The sequence below is a fragment of the Chelon labrosus genome (genome assembly GCF_963514085.1).
Source record: "Chelon labrosus genome assembly, chromosome: 16".
In the NCBI taxonomy this organism is placed as follows: domain Eukaryota; kingdom Metazoa; phylum Chordata; class Actinopteri; order Mugiliformes; family Mugilidae; genus Chelon; species Chelon labrosus.
Window position 1 is genome coordinate 484,618 of NC_140349.1, and position 20,309 is coordinate 504,926.

Below are 20,309 nucleotides of genomic sequence, written 5' to 3' on the forward strand. Positions count from 1 at the left end.
CTCTGGTTGGTTGGAGGACTGTCAGATGGATTTATTTACGATCAGGCAGTAAAACAGGATCCAGGTTTGATTTAAGTCATTTAGTTTAAATAAGATGCTGTGAGTCTAACAGGCTGGAGGCTGACGTGATGTAAATGTTCTGGGTGTTTTCCTGCAGGAGCTGATGATGATGGAGCTGGAGGCTTCAGCCAGAGAAGGTGCTGACCTGATGATGGATCCTGTTGAGGATGAAGAGGAAATGTTGTCTCCATCAGCAGAGAGACACGAGGAGGACGAAGATGAAGGTTAGAGTGTTTCAAACTGAGACAGTCAGAGTTAATGTAGTGTGGAGAGGGTAGCTGGTACCTTGTGTTCTCTACTCCAGAAATGTTCTGGTCATCCAACGCTGCCATAAACTCCCTAACCCTCTCTGGAAGATGTTTCTCCTTGACGCTGTCTCCAGGAAACTTTTCTCTTCTTTTAAACGTTCAGTGTTTGTTGTTGTTGTTTGGGTGCAGCCTTTGACTGAGTGGACTCCATGGATTCTGTTCAGATGATCAACTACTACCACCTCACCACACATCCACAGTACACTAGTTACTGACTAACAAAGGACGACCTTCATGGTAGAACCTGGGTTCTAGTTCTAGTTCTTCTGGGATTATTTGGTAGCTTTGACATGAACCAGTTGCCATTAAAACAGAAGAAGTAGTTTTGAGGGGGTGCAGGGATGTGGTCTTGGTTGTGGCAGACCTAAAATAAATAACTAGACGTGAAACCTGATACTGGTCAGGACTGAGTTAGTGAAGAAACGTGATCAGTCGTGTTGGACTTGTGTGTCCAGGTGTGAGTACAGGTGTGGAGGCTGCTGTCAGTCTGATGGATGAGGAGGAGGAAGAGGACCCTCCTCCAGTCAGGATCATCCCCATCCCAGCCCAACCAGTACAGAGCTGCTGCCCCCCCACAGCCAGCAGCTCAGTGAAGGTAACGCCTCAGATGATCAGTCTGGGTCAGTCTGGATCTGGATCAGTCTGGTTCAGTCTGGATCAGTCTGGATCTGGATCAGTCTGGATCAGTCTGGATCTGGATCAGTCTGGATCAGTCTGGATCTGGATCAGGCTGGATCTGGATCAGTCTGGTTCAGTCTGGATCAGTCTGGATCTGGATCAGTCTGGATCAGTCTGGATCTGGATCAGTCTGGATCAGTCTGGATCTGGATCAGGCTGGATCTGGATCAGTCTGGATCAGTCTGGATCTGGATCAGTCTGGATCAGTCTGGATCTGGATCAGTCTGGATCTGGATCAGTCTGGATCAGTCTGGATCAGTCTGGATCTGGATCAGTCTGGATCAGTCTGGATCTGGATCAGTCTGGGTCAGTCTGGATCAGTCTGGATCAGTCTGGATCTGGATCAGTCTGGATCAGTCTGGGTCAGTCTGGATCTGGATCAGTCTGGATCAGTCTGGATCAGTCTGGATCTGGATCAGTCTGGATCAGTCTGGATCTGGGTCAGTCTGGATCTGGATCAGTCTGGATCAGTCTGGATCAGTCTGGATCAGTCTGGATCTGGATCAGTCTGGATCTGGATCAGTCTGGGTCAGTCTGGATCTGGGTCAGTCTGGATCTGGGTCAGTCTGGATCTGGGTCAGTCTGGATCAGTCTGGATCTGGATCAGTCTGGATCTGGATCAGTCTGGTTCAGTCTGGATCAGTCTGGATCTGGATCAGTCTGGATCAGTCTGGATCTGGATCAGGCTGGATCTGGATCAGTCTGGATCAGTCTGGATCTGGATCAGTCTGGATCTGGATCAGTCTGGATCAGTCTGGATCTGGATCAGTCTGGATCTGGATCAGTCTGGATCAGTTCACCCTGTCACTGATCAGCCTCTCACCAGGTTTCACCCCGTGTTCAGTCTGCAGGTGCTGCTCTGGGGTTCATGGTCAACGGTCGGCCGGTCCCTCCCCCTCCTGGAGGTGAGTCCGGTTCAGGTGCAGCAGTGTCACACCTGTACATTGTAGGTGTTCCTGTGAGTGGTGTGTAAGGGGTTTCTGTGTCCGTCCTGCAGGGGGTGGTGTGGAGCTGAAGCTGTGCTCTCATCCTGGAGGTTCAGCCAGCGGCTTCACCACCGTCCAGATCCCCGTCACCTTGACCCTCCACAGTCCTGCAGGAACCCACCACATCAGCACCACCGCCTCCCTGACCGCCACCGTCACCTCCCCACCTCATGGGGGCCCGGAGCCCACCCCCATCATCACAGGTACTCACCACGCCCAGCCTCAGGTGAGGACGCTGTCAGGTCTTCTTGTGACTACATGCTGTCTCTGTTCCAGGTGTCGTCTCAGGTGAAGCAGCTCAGAAGGTTCTGAGCGACCACAATGTCAAATTCCGATCCAGCTCCTCTCCTCAGTCTACAGCCCCAGCACCACGGAGGACCGAACCTCCCCCCAGGAAAGGACGGGCAACGCAGCTCAAGCTGCTCCGCAAAGGTTTGGTTCTACATCAACTGTTATGTTGGTTCATTCAGAACCACAGAGACGGGACCAGAACCTGGTCTGGAGGAGCTGAAACCACAACACTGCAGACACCAAAGCAAGATGGCCGACTCAGGTGTAGACTCAGGTGTAGACTCGGACTCGGGTGTAGACTCGGACTCAGGTGTAGACTCAGACTCGGGTCTAGACTCGGACTCGGGTCTAGACTCGGACTCGGGTCTAGACTCGGACTCGGGTGTAGACTCAGACTCAGGTGTAGACTCAGACTCGGGTCTAGACTCAGACTCGGGTCTAGACTCGGACTCGGGTCTAGACTCGGACTCGGGTGTGTGTGTTGTTGTCTCTCCTCAGGTGTGTTGTTGTTGTCTCTCCTCAGGTGTGTGTGTTGTTGTCTCTCCTCAGGTGTGTGTGTTGTTGTCTCTCCTCAGGTGTGTGTGTTGTTGTCTCTCCTCAGGTGTGTGTGTTGTTGTCTCTCCTCAGGTGTGTGTGTTGTTGTCTCTCCTCAGGTGTGTGTGTTGTTGTTGTTGTTGTCTCTCCTCAGGTGTGTGTGTTGTTGTTGTTGTTGTCTCTCCTCAGGTGTGTGTGTTGTTGTCTCTCCTCAGGTGTGTGTGTTGTTGTTGTTGTTGTCTCTCCTCAGGTGTGTGTGTTGTTGTCTCTCCTCAGGTGTGTGTGTTGTTGTTGTTGTTGTCTCTCCTCAGGTGTGTGTGTTGTTGTTGTTGTTGTCTCTCCTCAGGTGTGTGTGTTGTTGTCTCTCCTCAGGTGTGTGTGTTGTTGTCTCTCCTCAGGTGTGTGTGTTGTTGTCTCTCCTCAGGTGTGTGTGTTGTTGTCTCTCCTCAGGTGTGTGTGTTGTTGTTGTTGTTGTCTCTCCTCAGGTGTGTGTGTTGTTGTTGTTGTTGTCTCTCCTCAGGTGTGTGTGTTGTTGTCTCTCCTCAGGTGTGTTGTTGTTGTCTCTCCTCAGGTGTGTTGTTGTTGTCTCTCCTCAGGTGTGTGTTGTTGTCTCTCCTCAGGTGTGTGTGTTGTTGTCTCTCCTCAGGTGTGTGTGTTGTTGTCTCTCCTCAGGTGTGTTGTTGTCTCTCCTCAGGTGTGTGTTGTTGTCTCTCCTCAGGTGTGTGTGTTGTTGTCTCTCCTCAGGTGTGTGTGTTGTTGTCTCTCCTCAGGTGTGTGTTGTTGTCTCTCCTCAGGTGTGTGTGTTGTTGTCTCTCCTCAGGTGTGTGTTGTCTCTCCTCAGGTGAGCTTGGACCCGTCTTACCCCCCAACTGTGTCGTGTGCCAGTCTCAGTACAAACTGATCACAGAGCTGCGAGGGTTCATGTGTGTAAGTCCTGACATGTCTGACTCCTCCCACTGTGACATCATCACCCTCCTGGTCCTGTCACATCCTCCTTACATCTTCCTCCTCTTCCTCCTCCTCCTCCTCCTCCTCCTCCTCCTCCTCCAGCTGTGCAGTCCTGCGCTCGCTGACAGTCTGAAGAACCTGAAGAAGAAGAAGAAGAAGATCAAACATGGCCGACGGAGCAGAGACAGGATCAGAACGTCCAGAGATCCTCAGAGTAAACCGTCCAGGACCCGACCAGGACCCTCTGCTGTGAGTTCATTGGCTCTTCTCACCAGTGGGCGGAGTCACCCTGGTGCTGACCTCCGTCTTTCTCCTTCCTGTGTGTCTCCTTCAGAATAAAGTTGCCTCATTCGTTCAGAGGGGTTTCAGACCGTCTGATGACTTCCTCTCAGATGAGTTGTCCAGCCCCGTCCCCCCGTCCACCATCTGTACCCCCCTGCAGCCGGACCAGTCTGGACCTCCTCCTGAGAAGCCTCAGGGTAAACTGGTGATCCTGGTGGAGGACTTCTACTACGGCTCTGCTCCTGGAAACATCTCAGCCTTTCTGCAGGAGGAGAAGCACAGTGGACCGTACCAGTGCATTCACTGCCCCAAGATTCTCCGCAACAACATCAAGTAAGACTCAGACCTGAACAGTGGTTTATCAGAGTCCAGCTGCTGAGGACCCAACGATGACTCTGACCACCAACCAGCAGTCAGACTAGACTCTGGAACAGCTCAGCTTCAGACACATTCTTTATTTGGGAAATTCAGTAGAGAGGTTTCAGTTTTAGGAGAAGTTTGACTTCTAGTCCTGATCTGGTGGTCGTGTTACTGCCGTCTGCAGGATAAATGATTGACAAGCGTCGTCTCTGTTGACAGGTGTCCCCTCTCTGCAGGTTACCATGGCAGCATCAACAGTTTGCTAATTCTGTACCTCCTTAACGATACCACCTCAAACTAGACTGATTCCCTCTGTTTCCAGGCTGATGAATCACATGCAGCACCACGTGTCCAAGATGTCTCTGCGGGACGGAGCGATGGACTCTGTGTCCTCCTGTCCTCACTGTTTCCGTCGCTTCCTCTCTCCGTTCCAGCTGCAGTGTCACCTAGAGGCCGTCCACAGTCAGTGTGAGTCCACAGGTGAGAGTCAGTCGTGTCGGCCAATCAGCTGCTGTTGTTGTGATTACTAATGAGCTGTGTGACATCAGGCCGTTTGTGTTCTGCTGCAGTGACCTGTAAGATCTGTGAGCTGGCCTTCCACTCTGAGCCCGCCTTCCTCTGGCACATGAAGACCACCCACAAACCAGGAGAGATGCCCTACGCCTGCCAGGTCTGAGTCTGGGCACCAAAAACCCAACCTGTGCTCACCTGCAGCTGCTGTCACCTGTGTTTACTGAGCCCTGCTCTCTGTCTGCAGGTGTGTGACTTCAGGTCGTCTTTCTACTCAGACGTCTGGTCTCACTTCCAGGAGTTTCATGCCGACACCCGACACCTGCTGTGTCAGTACTGCTTCAGAGTACTACGCAGTTACACCTGCTACCAGCAGCACTTCGCCCGCCACCAGGTACACTCTACTGCGCCAGGTACCCGCTGTACTACAGTGGATGCAGTAGTGACGTCTCACTCTGATCAGATTACTGCGTCTCTTTCAGAGGAAACACGTGATCAGCTGTGATAAGTGTCGTCTTCACTTCCTGTACGTTAAAGAACGAGCTGAACACCGAGCGCTGCACCACAGGACCCACGTCAGACCTCCTCAGCTCAGCGGACTCAAACCTGGGACCAAGGTACACCTGTGAGGTCACCTTGATGACATCACTGGGCAGATCAGACGCTCAATAATGTAACCCATGGCGACTGATGAGGTCAGAGGTGAGCTGTGATTGGTCAGAGCTGAGATCACCTGCCCGTGTGTCTACAGGTGACTGTCAGGACGTACTCTGTGGTTGGAGGCTCAGAGGGTGAAGCCAGCCCGAACACCTGCGCCCCCTGCAAGGTGAGTCATGACCTCAGGTGTGACCGTCCTTAGCAGCATGTGACCTGTCACAGTCCCTCTTCTGTTTTTCAGGTGGTGCATGTTGTCCCCCCTCCCGTCAGAAAGGCTCCTAAGAGGAAACCAGTGGAGAGTCTGGGGACGCTGCTGTCCGGTCTCTCACCTGACAGGTATGAACGTCCTGTTTGTCCTCACCTGTTCAGTGAGCAGCTGGTTTACAGCAGGGGGCGCTGTCTCTCTCTCTCTGTGTTTCAGCGTCTGTCTCCCTCCTCAGAGATGTCTCGAGTGTCTCAGCCCGTTCCTGGACTTCAGGACTCACTTCCCGTCTCTGGTCCACTGCTCGCTCTGCAGGTTCATCACCTGCTGCTCCACCTCCTACGCCAACCACATGATCAAGTCCGTCAGCTGCTCATTAGATCTTACGTCATCACTGTCATCGTTCTCTGTGCTGATGAATCAATGTCTCCTCAGTAATCACGCCACCTGCAGGAGGAGCCCCCAGTACCAGACCATGTTCCAGGCACAGCCCAGGTACCTGGTCCACCTCAGGTAGAGAACCAGTGGAACCAGTGGAACCAGTCAGACTCTAACCTGTCAGTGTTTCAGGTTGGCCCAGGCGTTGAGGTGTGCGTCGTGTCCACTGTCCACCTGTAGAGGAGACGTGATGGCCAATCACCTGACGGAGAGACCAGGACACACCTGCCTCATCGAGCGGACCGCGGCCGAGGGAGACGACGTCAAACCAGAGGGCTCTTATTGTGAAAGGCAGAGGTTTGAGAGTTAGCGTGACACGACCTTCCTCCAGCACCTGTGGCGACCAGTAACTGCTCTTACATCACTTCCTGTTGAATGATCAGACAGAAACACTTCCTGTTTTCCTCTCAGTGCGGCGCCGCGGGGCGGAGCCTTCATCCCCATCCACCTCGTCCCCTCCCATCAGACCTCTCCCCAGCTGTCAATCAAAGCCCTCACCTCCCCCTCCCCCCTCTCCTGCCCCCCTGCCATGACCATCAAGTTCCTGGGGCCCCGCCCACAACCTGGACAGGTGAGTAGACAAGTTTGACCCATGACGACGACGACGATGATGATGAGGACGATGATGATGAAGGTGTCGTTCTTCCTCCTCAGCCTCGACTCCGCCCCCTGTCCGTCCCCCAGTTGTCGATTGTCCTGTCCTCTCTGTGTCACGGCGTCTCTCAGGCGTCCCAGCGCCACCTGACTCCTCCCGGGACGATCCGCTCCTGGACCGAGCAGCACCAGCTGGGACTGACGCAGCTGAAGTGGTGGTGGAGGACGGACGCGGTGGCGGAGTGGGTGCTGAGCCGCCGGGAGCAGCAGCTGAGCGTGGACGAGGACGTCCTGCTCCGGACGGCCAAGGCGGTCCTGGGAGAGGACAGCCCGCTGGCGGACTGCTACGGCTGGACCGTGGACTTCCTGCTGAGACACGAGCTCGGCCTCAACCGAATCCTCCGTCGGCTGCCCCGGAGCGTCCAGGACGGCAGCCGCTCCTTCATCCAGACGCTCTGCTCACAGGTCAGTCAGCGTCCGTCCCCGTCTCGCCTGTCCCCGTCTCACCTGTCCCCGTCTCACCTGTCCTCGTCTCACCTGTCCCCGTCTCGCCTGTCCTCGTCTCGCCTGTCCCCCTCTCGCCTGTCCTCGTCTCACCTGTCCCCGTCTCACCTGTCCCCGTCTTACCTGTCCTGGTGTCTCGTCCTCCTGCAGCTCCAGGGTCGAGCTCTTCCTCCTGGCCTTGTTGGCTGCATGGATGAGTTCCCCGTCTTCGTGGACCCGGTCCTGTTCTCCAACCAGGACCCGTTGTCCTTCCAGATGTTCGGCTCCCCGGAGGACCGACCTGTGTTTGACGTGGTCCTCTCGGCTCTGTCCGACGGCAGCTTCCTGCCCCCCCTGCTGTTCTTCAGAGGGACAGCAGCTGTTCCTGAGGGGTTCCCTGACAACGTGCTGCTGGAGGCTCGGAGGGAAGGATTCACCGACCGGGACCGGCTGCACATCTGGATCCAAAAGGTCCCGCCAGGTGTAGATGTTTGATCTGAGACACAAACACCTGAATCCAGTCATTGTTAAAGTGTCCTCTCATGTCCCCTGTGTCCTGCAGGTGTGGCGCCCCCATGTGACCTCTCAGTGTAACAGCGAGTCTTTATTATTGGTGGACGTCCATCGAGGTCACCTGACCGACCAGTTCAAGGACGACCTGTCCTCTGTCTCCACAGACGTCGTCTTCATCCCGTCAGGATGTTGCTGTCGTCTGCAGCCGCTCAACGTCTGTGTGACGCTGGTGCTCAGAAACGTCCTGCAGGTACGTTACCCCTCTCTCACCTGTCCTCCTCTCACCTGTCCTCCTCTCACCTGTCCTCTCTCTTCAGGCCCGGTGGTCTCAGCTGGTGTCCGAGGGCGGTCTGGACGGTCTAGGTCTGGATCAGCTGGCTCTGACTCTGGCCTGTTGGCTCAGTGAAGTTTCATCCACTCTGAACTCAGACACTAGTGTCCTGCAAAGGTTTGTTAGCATCTGTAGCTAGTAGCATCAAGTCACAGCTTTGTTAGCATCTGTAGCTAGTGGCATCAAGTCACAGCTTTGTTAGCATCTGTAGCTAGTAGCATCAAGTCACAGCTTTGTTAGCATCTGTAGCTAGTGGCATCAAGTCACAGCTTTGTTAGCATCTGTAGCTAGTAGCATCAAGTCACAGCTTTGTTAGCATCTGTAGCTAGTGGCATCAAGTCACAGCTTTGTTAGCATCTGTAGCTAGTAGCATCAAGTCACAGCTTTGTTAGCATCTGTAGCTAGTGGCATCAAGTCACAGCTTTGTTAGCATCTGTAGCTAGTAGCATCAAGTCACAGCTTTGTTAGCATCTGTAGCTAGTGGCATCAAGTCACAGCTTTGTTAGCATCTGTAGCTAGTGGCATCAAGTCACAGCTTTGTTAGCATCTGTAGCTAGTGGCATCAAGTCACAGCTTTGTTAGCATCTGTAGCTAGTGGCATCAAGTCACAGCTTTGTTAGCATCTGTAGCTAGTGGCATCAAGTCACAGCTTTGTTAGCATCTGTAGCTAGTGGCATCAAGTCACAGCTTTGTTAGCATCTGTAGCTAGTGGCATCAAGTCACAGCTTTGTTAGCATCTGTAGCTAGTGGCATCAAGTCACAGCTTTGTTAGCATCTGTAGCTAGTGGCATCAAGTCACAGCTTTGTTAGCATCTGTAGCTAGTGGCATCAAGTCACAGCTTTGTTAGCATCTGTAGCTAGTGGCATCAAGTCACAGCTTTGTTAGCATCTGTAGCTAGTGGCATCAAGTCACAGGTTTGTTAGCATCTGTAGCTAGTGGCATCAAGTCACAGGTTTGTTAGCATCTGTAGCTAGTGGCATCCATAGAAATAAACACTAGAAGTCGCGTTGACTACCACGGTCTATTGGAGCGAATGCGTCAACAGAACCGCCATCTTGGTACAGGGGAATGCAGCTTCTATATGACGAACGTCAATCGGGGACAAGGCATACATACATAATTAAAATACCTTAAATCGGCGAGTTTATTTTCTTGTTTCGTTACGAATGTCAGAATAAAATAAAATAATAGGTTTTTGTTAACATAACCTGTTTTACGTTCAAAATCTAATGGACATAATTCAATTTTTCCACTCAAATAAACTCAAATAAACACAAACTCCGATTGTGCGGAACATTTATATTAGTATGTGTGTGGTTTATAAACTGAAATTTTTGACAGCAAGGTTTTCTGTTATTATTGTATGTATAATATATTGTATTTTATTGCGAATAAAATTACACATATTTGCCTCCAAGAAGCTGTAGAGTCATTTCGGGACGTACGTTGTAGCACATTTCCGCTTCCCCAGAAAATCTCCCTCTTTTTCATAGTTCAATGTTGGCAGGTATGGTGAGGCTGCTTGCACAAGTTTGTAAAAATCAAACAATGTAGTAGTAGCATATAACTAAATACCGGCCTGGTGCCGTAGTATCAGTATGACTGAAAGTTGTTATAGTTTATAGCCATATGCAGCACAAAAGTCCGGCATCTTCCCTCGCTTTCACACTGTTTAAATGCGTAGTCAAACGACTGAACCCCTGTACCAAGATGGCGGCCGTATCGACGCATTCCAAGAGGCTCAACGCGACTTCTAGTGTTTATTTCTATGAGTAGCATCAAGTCACAGGTTTGTTAGCATCTGTAGCTAGTGGCATCAAGTCACAGGTTTGTTAGCATCTGTAGCTAGTGGCATCAAGTCACAGGTTTGTTAGCATCTGTAGCTAGTGGCATCAAGTCACAGGCTTGTTAGCATCTGTAGCTAGTGGCATCAAGTCACAGGTTTGTTAGCATCTGTAGCTAGTGGCATCAAGTCACAGGTTTGTTAGCATCTGTAGCTAGTGGCATCAAGTCACAGGTTTGTTAGCATCTGTAGCTAGTGGCATCAAGTCACAGGTTTGTTAGCATCTGTAGCTAGTGGCATCAAGTCACAGGTTTGCTAGCATCTGTAGCTAGTGGCATCAAGTCACAGGTTTGCTAGCATCTGTAGCTAGTGGCATCAAGTCACAGGTTTGTTAGCATCTGTAGCTAGTGGCATCAAGTCACAGGTTTGTTAGCATCTGTAGCTAGTGGCATCAAGTCACAGGTTTGTTAGCATCTGTAGCTAGTGGCATCAAGTCACAGGTTTGTTAGCATCAACGTTAAACATTAGCATGAGGTTAGCTTTTTATTCATGCTAACATAAATGTGAGTGTCAGAGGTCGTCACTGTCAGACAGCAGTGTTTCCTCTGCTGTGATGTTAACAGCAGTTTCTGTTGCCGTGGTAACCTCTCAGGTCGTTCAGCTCGGTGTGTAACCTGCAGCACGACGGAGAAGAAGCAGTGAGGATGACCAGAGACCTGACCAAGACCCTGATCCAGCCTCCAGAGACCAGACGACCTGGAGGAGGAGTGACGGAGCTGCTGCTGGAGGAGGAGCTGGTCAAAAGTCCGTCTGCTCTCAGTCTGGTGCTGGACGGGGACAGCAGTCAGGACTTGTTTCACGGTTACCATGACGACTGATGGTCCATTACTGACGTCTGTTATTACGTTAGTTATTGATGACGCCAGAAACTCATCAACAGTGCTACATGCTAACAGCTAACGTGGCTAACTACAGCTGACAGTCATTTTCTCAGTATTAAATTTAAATCAGTAACTGATGATATAAACAATAAGATGATACTTGATCTTTCTCTGTGAATAAACTTTTTTACTGGAACAAATAAAGATGTTTTTGTAGTAAAATATAATTCAGATGTTTTCATTGATTCAAATGTTTGAATAAAGTTAAACTGAAGTTGATCAATAAATAGTTATCAGTTACAAACTGACAATGAAACAAGTTTAAAGTCTTAATGAAGAGCAGAGAGTGATTGGTCGTTTTCATCTTTGTCACATGACACAGACCAGACTCCATTCAAATATCTGCTCATTTAACATTCCTCAACATGTAGACAAAGATGTTACTGAGACAGCAGCTACCCTGCAGAGGCTAATTCATGCTAGCTCATGCTAATCCCTACTGTTACTGTTAAATATAGAAAGCATGAGAACTTAATCAGTTTCCCAGCATGCCCTGGAGCAAGGCAGTGGCCCCCCAAGGACATGCCTGACCAACTGGGAGATGCATGATGGGAGGATTTCAGGACCGGTTGACCTCTGCTGTCCCTGGTTTAAGTTTAGCTTTAGATTCAGCACAAAGATCAATCCTGAGAAACCCAGCAGAGAACAGAAAGCTATGATGCTAACGGATGCTAATGGACCTGGTAATCCCATGATACAGTTAACATTTCAATAAAAGCTTTGAATGGAGATCACATACTGCAGCTAAAGCAAGCTAAAGCTAATTCTCTGTAAACATACAGTTCTACCTCCAGTTAGCTTAGCGTGCCGTTAGCATCTGTCAGCCTGAAGGGAAACTTCATTTAGATGGTAATCTTCAGTTACTGACAGATTAGTCTGACACCAGTTAATTACCATCACATTATATAACCCTGTCTGCACTAGCAGCTTGTGCTAAGCTAGGCTAAACACATTCAGGTATGACAGGAGCTAGCTGCAAACTGAGTGCAATCATCACTTCCTGACAACCTCAGTGACACTTGGAGACCTGTAGCCATGGTAACCTGTCCAGGAGCTGTAATATTTACACTAGATAGCATGTTAGCATTAAGACGCTGCTTTAGGAAGCAGAGTAACAGACCTGGGCCTGTTTGAATCCGCTCCACATTCATGTAATGCCCGTGAGCAAGGCACCTGACCCCTGAACCGCTCCCTGAGCACCTTCTATGCTGCGTTAGCTGGTTCTAAAATATGTCTCAGCTCCCCAAATCAATCCAGTTTAACAGAACCACAAACTGTTTACCAGCTGTCTGACGCCTTACATCAACTGACACTGAAGTAGCTATGTTAGCATGTTAGCATTAGCACTGCAACAAATGACACATTTAATGTTTACTTTATGACTATTAAGTGGATGTAATGAGCCAGTGATCACTGCTGCTTCTTCTTCTTCTCCAGATGTTTTATGACTTAGATGGTTTTTACAAACAGGACGTGTGTGTGTGTGTGTGGGTGTGTGTGTGTGTGTGTGTGTGTGTGTGTGTGTGTGTGTGCGGCGTCTTGTGAGAACATGTCAGTGTGGGTTTGTTGATGTTTCACTGATCATGAGATCATCAGAGGGATTCATCTTGTCGTCCGTTAAACTGTGTTTCCCACGATGCATTTCAGCAGCTGCTCCCAGTCTGAATGTGCTAAAGGTTTACAGGGACTCAAGGGATTAATCATCTGAAAACATACGATGAGAAAATTAAACTAAAGATATTTATGTAGTCAGGAGATGATAAATATCTTAAATGAATTTTCCTCTAAGGTTTAACGATCACGTGGTAGTGTCTGAGTTACCTGTCGGTCTCTAACTCACAGGTGTTAAAGCTGCTGATCCAGGGTCAGTCATGGTGGTTATTCTGCCCCCTACAGGCAGAAACTGAAACGACTCTAAATGCTGTTGCACTAATTAAATGACTCCCTGTCATGATTTAAAGGTTCTAATGAATCAACCAGTCAGAATATTTCTTTATTATTAACCTGCACATGTTATTACAACATAGACATATATAAACTGACTCTTTTACTTCCTGGTCATGTGACTGAGTTGCGGTTTCATCAGGTCTCAGAGAAGAGTCGACTCCAGCTGTGACTCCTCTGGTTGACACAGCTGCAGCATTCATACACAACAAGAACCATTAGCATCTATTAGCATCTGTTAGCATCCCTTAGCACAGTGAATGGCGTCCCAGCATGCCATCTGTTGTCGGTGTGACCAGCAGGAAGAATTTTATTCAAAGGAAGGAAGTTCATCGTTGAGACTTTTAGAATAAAATCAGCTTTGATTTGTCGTGATGAAAACAGACGAGCAGATAATCTGAAAACCACGGCTCAGAGTTAAAACCTCTAAATCTCTCATAATAACTGAGGAACCGTCCTGTAGTCATGTGATCAGACAGAAAATGGCCGTCGGCTCCTTTTTAATCTGATTTAATCCACTCCTCACCAGATTACAGCCTCGCTGCTCAACAGTCACCGGGGGAAGGTCTCAGTTATTTAGTTTAAATGAAGAAATAAATAATTAATTAAACATCAACCAATGTAAATGAATAAATGACAAATTAAACTTTATGAACAGCTACACACATCTGCTAATGCAGCTAAAAACAACAGCTGTAATAGTTTAATAATGGAAGAGAAGTCCACTAGCATGATGGATGAATCTACAGGTTAAATGTTTACTGGAACCGTTAGCTTAGCTCTGTCAGAGCTTCTATTAATACACCAACACCTGCCGTCTATGACTCTACTGATAACTGTCGCCTCTACACAATGAGACAGGAAGTTGAGTCAGGTCAATCAGTCACACGTCCATATTCGGTCCAAACGTCAGTCTGAGACGGATTCCTCTGAAAACTGGAAGCAGAGTCGAGTCATTGTTTGGAGGACGTCGAACAATAGAAGGTTTTAAAAAGAGTCTATGAAACATCAGCTGACAGGAAGTGACCATGAACCCTCTGGTCTCCAGCTTGGACCCTATTAGCTTTAGCGTAGCCACCAGGTGTGTTAGCATGAGACAGGCAGGTAAACTCTGAATCAGCTCCGCCCACTGATCTGATCTACGGCTCCATGTGCCAGGTATCACGTTAGCTTTGCTTAGCACCTCTAACTCCTTCATGGCATCAGCAGCTGAGACTGAGCCGAGCAGCCGGGTTCTGGTTCAGCTTTAGTTCCTAATAACTGAGAGAGATGTTGGTTCTACTGTTTTCATTTAGTAGAACCATTGAACTGACACGTGTTCCTAATGTTTTGACATAGTAGTCAGTGGGCTAGGCTAAATAACAGAAACACTTTAAATTTAATCCAGTTTTGCACAAATCTACTTTGTTTGCACCAACCACTACCTCACCATCTCATAGTTTTTTCAAAGTTTAAGCAAATTATTTATTTGTAAAGTTAATTCCACCACCACACTGTATGTCTTTATATTTCTAGTTTATTATTTTTCTCTGTATATTTATCAAATTTCTATTGTGTTTTTTTGTAACTCTCTTCCCTGTAGAAGTCGTCATTGTTTTTCTGTGTATTTATATTTAGCCAAACTCTGTGCTACTGTGACGAGGTCATACGTGGGATTAATAAACATGTCTGAGTTTATCTTTAACAGCACCACAGTGATCATCCAGGTGAATCACCACCTTTCTGTTTCTACATCAACTCAACATTGTTTAGACCAGAATGGCTTCACTGGTGTACCTAATGTTTTGGCAGATATATACATAAAGCAGCTCCTTCAGGGGAACGTCTGGATAAAGTCTGCAGGACGGCCGTAACAACAAACATCTGACTTTCTTCATGTTTGGCAAACAGGGAACAAACTTGGCAAGAAACCAGAACAAGCTCCCCCCCTCCCCCTCTCCCTCCCTCCCCTTCTCCCCCCTCTCCTCCCCCGTCCTCCTCTCTCCTCCCCTTTTCTTTGGGTTCATGTTCATTCAGCGCTCAGTCGTTCAGACCATCACACCTCTCTGTGCTTTCTCTCTGTTCTCTGTTTGTTCTTGTCATCCATCCATCCTCTCTTTCTCTCTCACTCTCTCTCTCTCCCCCTCTCTCTCCCCCTCTCTCTCCCTCTCAGCGGGTGAGTCATGTCGAGTCTCAGGTTTCTCTCAGTTTATCTCCTCGGAGTCTCTCTGCTGTCTGCTGGTGAGTTCTTAACTTCCTGTTCTGCTCCGTTTATTTTACTGTTTAACTGTCAGATGGCATGTTTACCCCCCCCCCCCCCCCCCCACACACACACACTGTACTGTACGGCAGCCATGTTGGAGGTCTTTCTCTCTGTTTGCATGAAATGATTGGTTCATGTGTTCATCGTCTGTGAAGTAGACACTTTTATTGCTCATTGAACAGCAACTCTTTTAAACATTTACTTTCTCAGATCTGTAGTTTAAACGTTGATCAGAACTGAGATTCACATTTTAGATAAAGTTGATGAGGAGTTTGTTTCCATGGAAACAGACATCAGCCACCAGCGCCTACATACCTGCAGAGTAAAGTTATGATTTAGTAAAGTTTGGCTCTTCTAATGTTTGACTTTTCAGGATAGGTATTAGTTTCAGGATAAGTTTGACTCTAGTAAAGTTTGAATCTCATTAAGTTTAACTTTAATAAAGTTTGACTTAAGTAAAATTTGAGTTTTACAAGATTTTACTTTTGCAAAGTTTGACTCCAGTCAAGTTTCATTTTAGTAGTTTGAGTTACGTAAAGTTTGAGTATTGTTGAGTTTAACTTTTGTAAAATCTGAGTTTTGTAAAGTTTGAGTTATGTAAAGTTTGACTTTTGTTAAGTTTGACTTTCGTACAGTTTAACTTTTGTAAAGTTTAGAATTTTGTAAAGTTTGACTCCAGTCAAGTTTCATTTTAGTAAAGTTTGACTTTAGTAAACTTTGAGTTATGTAAAGTTTGACTCTTGTTGAGTTTGACTTTGGTCGTTTTACTTTAGTACAGTTTTACTTTTGTTAAGTTTGACTTTTGTAACGTTTTGAGTTTTGTAAAGTTTGACTCTAGATAAGTTTGATTTTAGTAAAGTTTTACGTTCTCTGAGGTTAAACAGTTTATTGATCAGTAAATGCTAAATGGTCCCATCTAGTCACTGACCTGAAGAAGATTGTTGATGTTTGAACACATCTGTCAAAATGTTCAAATCTTTATTGATCATCACTTTGAAGGTCACCTGACCTCCCGGTGTTTTTATCTTTAAATGAAATGTGTTTGAAGTTTCAAAGTTTCTCCTGACAACAACAAACAGATCAATAACATGATGTCTACAGGCCTGATGGTTGTCATGGTGAAAAGAAACGACAGGCCCTGAACTACACACGCCCCGATTTAGCTTTAATTCTTTACGTGTGTGTGTGTGTGTGTGTGTGTGTTGAACAGCTGGTTTTTGTAGAGGCTCTCTGAGGATCATGTGACTTTGCCAACAAACGCCCCCACAATGTTACTGACCCCCCAGGCTTTTATTTTCTTAACTTCCTGTCACTCCTTCTTTACCTCGTCTTCTATTACCTTCTCTTCTGTTCTTGTTTTCCTTCTGTTTCTTCTTTTGCTTTTATCCTTTTTACGTTTTCTTCCTGCGTTCATTTAGTTGCTCTTTTCTTTCTTCTTCTTCTTTCTTCTTCCCGTCTTCCTCTGTCTCTTTCTTTCTTTAATCTTATTTATTTTTTTTACCTTCAGACAAGAATCACAGTCCTCTGTTTGATTGACAGGTCGTCTCTCTGTGAATCAGCTGTTTTCTATTTCCTCTGTTATGATGAAGCTTTGATTGACAGGCTGTTAGAGATGACACACTTCCTGTTTGGTAACAATTAACTCGCTGCCCCCTCAGTTCCCATCAGGCTCTCTGTTCATGTGTGTGTATGTGTGTGTGTGTGTGTGTGTGTGTGCCCATGTCAGGGGAGGAAACAGGAAGTAGTGTCAGGATCACCTGGCCAGTCCAGCAGCTGTTTTAATTCTTGACATGTTGGACAGTCAGAGGACACATGTGTGTCTCATTCCACAGATGTGTTTCATGTTAGCATGATGCTAACGACAGAGCCATGTGCTTTTATATCAGAACAAATAATAAATAAACAACATGAGATTTTACAGATTAAAATAAAACTTTATTAACTAGAAAAGAAACGTAAAATGAACTGCTGGCATCATGAACGCATCATGTGACATTCACTGACCTCAGGTATGAGTGGGGGTGTGTCCTCAGCGACCACGATCCCATCAGCTGTTTGAACTCGTCTGATATTTAATCACATTTATTCTCATTTAAGCAGCTGCTGACACACTGAGGGTCCTGGAACACAACACACTTCCTGTTTGATGATGATGATGATGATGATGATGATGATGACTTTTAAATTTCAGAAAACAAACGTTAAACTAAAATCTCTGTTACAGCAGTTTTAATGTTAGCTTAGCTCAAACACTGGAAACAAAGGTAAATTGTTTCGCTAAGCTAACAAAAAGAGGAAACTGTTAGCTTAGCTTTATGTTTGTGACGTTGACGTGTCTGTGTTGTATTTCAGTTTATGCAGATTATGACTACAATGACACCACGCCGTTTCCTCTTTACGACGACAACACAACCATGATCGAGTACTTCTTCTACAGTGAGTCGCACCTAGCAGCTAGCCAGAGGGCTAACTCACTGCTAGCCTGAATGGTCCATTTGTTTTCTCCTCTGGTGTCTGACTGAGGTTTGTGTTTCCTCCAGGTAACGCCAGCAGCGAGGAACTGGAAAAGTTCGACGAAGAATTATTTGGTCCAGAGGACACGGGAGGACAGGGAATCACAGAAACGCCGGAGGACAACGTTGGAAATGTGGCATCACTTCCTGTTTCTCTGGTAGGAATAAAACTGATCAGGTTTGACGTCAGATTAAACCAAACGTCAACGCAGGTGAAGATGGAGCTCAGTCCGATCCGACTGAATCTATCAGAGTTTAAAGCTGTGAGCTGAGAATGCAGCTGAACCGGGTCGACCTGAGGATCCAGATCAAAGCTGGAGTCTGTCTGATGTTTTCATGTTTTCTATGAAGCGCTGATTCAGCAGCGGTGAGCAGATGGTTTCTGTTAACAGTCGGTCCGCTTTCTGCCAACAAACACAAACGCTTCAAACGCTCAGACACATCCAGAATCCATCCACGTCCTCTGGTCTGAGGTTCAGCTCAAAGACAATCCACCACAGAAGAAGACAGGTTCAGAGCGTCGTCTGTCAGGCTGCTCAGTCTGTTCAGTCGGAGTCTCTCTGTCCAGAACCAGGTCCAGGTCCAGGTCCAGGTGGGGTCATTAACAGACTCTAGTCATGGGACCATCAGGTGGACACCACACCACTGATCACTGAGACACAAACAACCAGAAAACTCCTGATTTGTTCTGAGAGGGTTTTATTCAGTCTGCCAGCAGGTGGCGCTCTCCAACACTGAACATCTAAACTACTATTAATAAATAATGATCTCTTTAACTGCAGTCATGGTGTGTTTACTGTCTGCAGGAAATCACCACGCTGGTCTGGACGCTGACGATCCTCATGGTCCTGAACTGGATTCAGCTGAGACACACACAGGTGATGATCAGTCACATGATCAGTCACATGATCAGTCACATGATGATATATTTTAGTTATTAAACAGTTTGATTAGAGCTTCATGTCGTGTCTTCCAGCTGTCAGCGTCCGTCTGATTTCCTGACCCCCTTCTAAACATGGCCGCCATCACCTCGGGGTAGGAGCCAGTGGACATCGGCCAATCACAGACCTTCTTCCTCAGCTGACGGCATTGATCTGTAAAACTACATGAACCTAGAGACGTGTGGAATCGTCTCTGATCTAAAAGAAGACGACTGATCTTCAGTCAGACGTCAAGAAACAACGTTTAGAAGAGAACTGAAGAATTTAAGAATCTGTTCAGACCTCACATCAACACCTGGTCTCACCTGGTCTCACCTGTCCATCCACCTGGTCTCACCTGGTCTCACCTGGTCTCACCTGTCCATCCACCTGGTCTCACCTGGTCTCACCTGGTCTCACCTGTCCATCCACCTGGTTTTAATCTAAATGTGTCTCCACATGCGTCCCCAGCCAGCACTTGAGATCTGATCTCAGTTTGTGTGTCTGTAAATCAGCAGCGCCATCATGTGGTCACAGCTGCTGTCTCTAATGGATCTCTACCTACCGCTGGATCAGAACCATCAACAGCTGCTGGTTGCCTTGGAGACATGATCCAGATGTTGGAACCAGATGGAAAGACTCTCACATGTTAAGATCTGATTTATTTCCTGAGTTGATTCTAGTTCAGATTAGTTTCTAGTTTAGTTTGGTTCTCAGCTCCAAGGCCAGAATCTTTTAAAAGGCTCTCATTACTAATGAACAGACATCACTGATTCATGTGATCATTTCTACTAGTGGTTGAATGAAGGAGTTAAACTCCTCTTCCTCAGATCAGCCCTGTTGAGTTGGTGGTCTTTAATGTGACCCAGGACTCATTGTGTGTTCACACTACCAAAGGAAGGAGGTCACATGTGTCCCAGACCACCTCCACATGTGGACTGACACCAGATCAGTGTTCACACCTGGACCTGTTTAACCTGGACACTAGAGACCAGATCAGCGTTCACACCTGGACCTGTTTAATCTGGACTCTAGAGACCAGATCGGTGTTCACACCTGGACCTGTTTAACCTGGACACTAGAGACCAGATCGGTGTTCACACCTGGACCTGTTTAACCTGGACTCTAGAGACCAGATCGGTGTTCACACCTGGACCTGTTTAACCTGGACTCTAGAGACCAGATCGGTGTTCACACCTGGACCTGTTTAACCTGGACACTAGAGACCAGATCGGTGTTCACACCTGGACCTGTTTAACCTGGACTCTAGAGACCAGATCAGTGTTCACACCTGGACCTGTTTAACCTGGACTCTAGAGACCAGATCAGTGTTCACACCTGGACCTGTTTAACCTGGACACTAGAGACCAGATCAGGACGGATGTTGATGTGACGTCTGAACGACGTCCTATTGAATCACACACAGTCTGAACAACATTGATTATATATCAACTTTATACGTTTATTCCCTAAAGCCACATATGAACATATTCTAGATTAATATTATGTCTCGTTACGTTAATCTGAATGTTTTTATTTCCACTGAACCAAAACCTCCTTCTGCCCTGTGCGTCCTCCATCCACCCTGACCTCCTCCTCCTTCCATCTGAGCATCAAAACAACATCTCAGAGAGGAGTCCGGCTTTAATGAGACTCGACGGCGCCCTCTAACGTTAGAGCTCAGTAAACACCAGCACTTACCATTCACTCTGTAGACAATGAACCATGAACACTACTGCCTTTAAAGTTTGTTCACGAAAGAATAAAATGAAATGAAATGTTTGACATGT

General features: G+C 47.3%; 1 protein-coding gene across 3 annotated transcripts; it reads left to right on the forward strand.

Moving 5' to 3' along the window:
• The first annotated feature begins 14,826 nt into the window (after positions 1-14,826).
• LOC311501736 (uncharacterized protein) lies at positions 14,827-19,463 on the forward strand. 3 transcript variants are annotated; one of them, XM_084563721.1, is made up of 5 exons: positions 14,827-15,064; positions 17,439-17,522; positions 17,627-17,757; positions 18,406-18,477; positions 18,576-19,463. In XM_084563721.1, the coding sequence occupies exons 1-5, from the start codon at positions 15,007-15,009 to the stop codon at positions 18,591-18,593; spliced, it is 363 nt and encodes a 120-aa protein (XP_084419847.1). In that variant the 5' UTR covers positions 14,827-15,006; the 3' UTR covers positions 18,594-19,463. The 3 variants fall into 3 exon arrangements, 2 of the variants coding, with proteins under 2 accessions (XP_084419847.1, XP_084419846.1); XR_014699526.1 differs by having other exon boundaries at positions 17,627-18,477; XM_084563720.1 differs by lacking the exon at positions 18,576-19,463 and having other exon boundaries at positions 17,627-18,529.
• Positions 19,464-20,309: the final 846 nt, after the last annotated feature.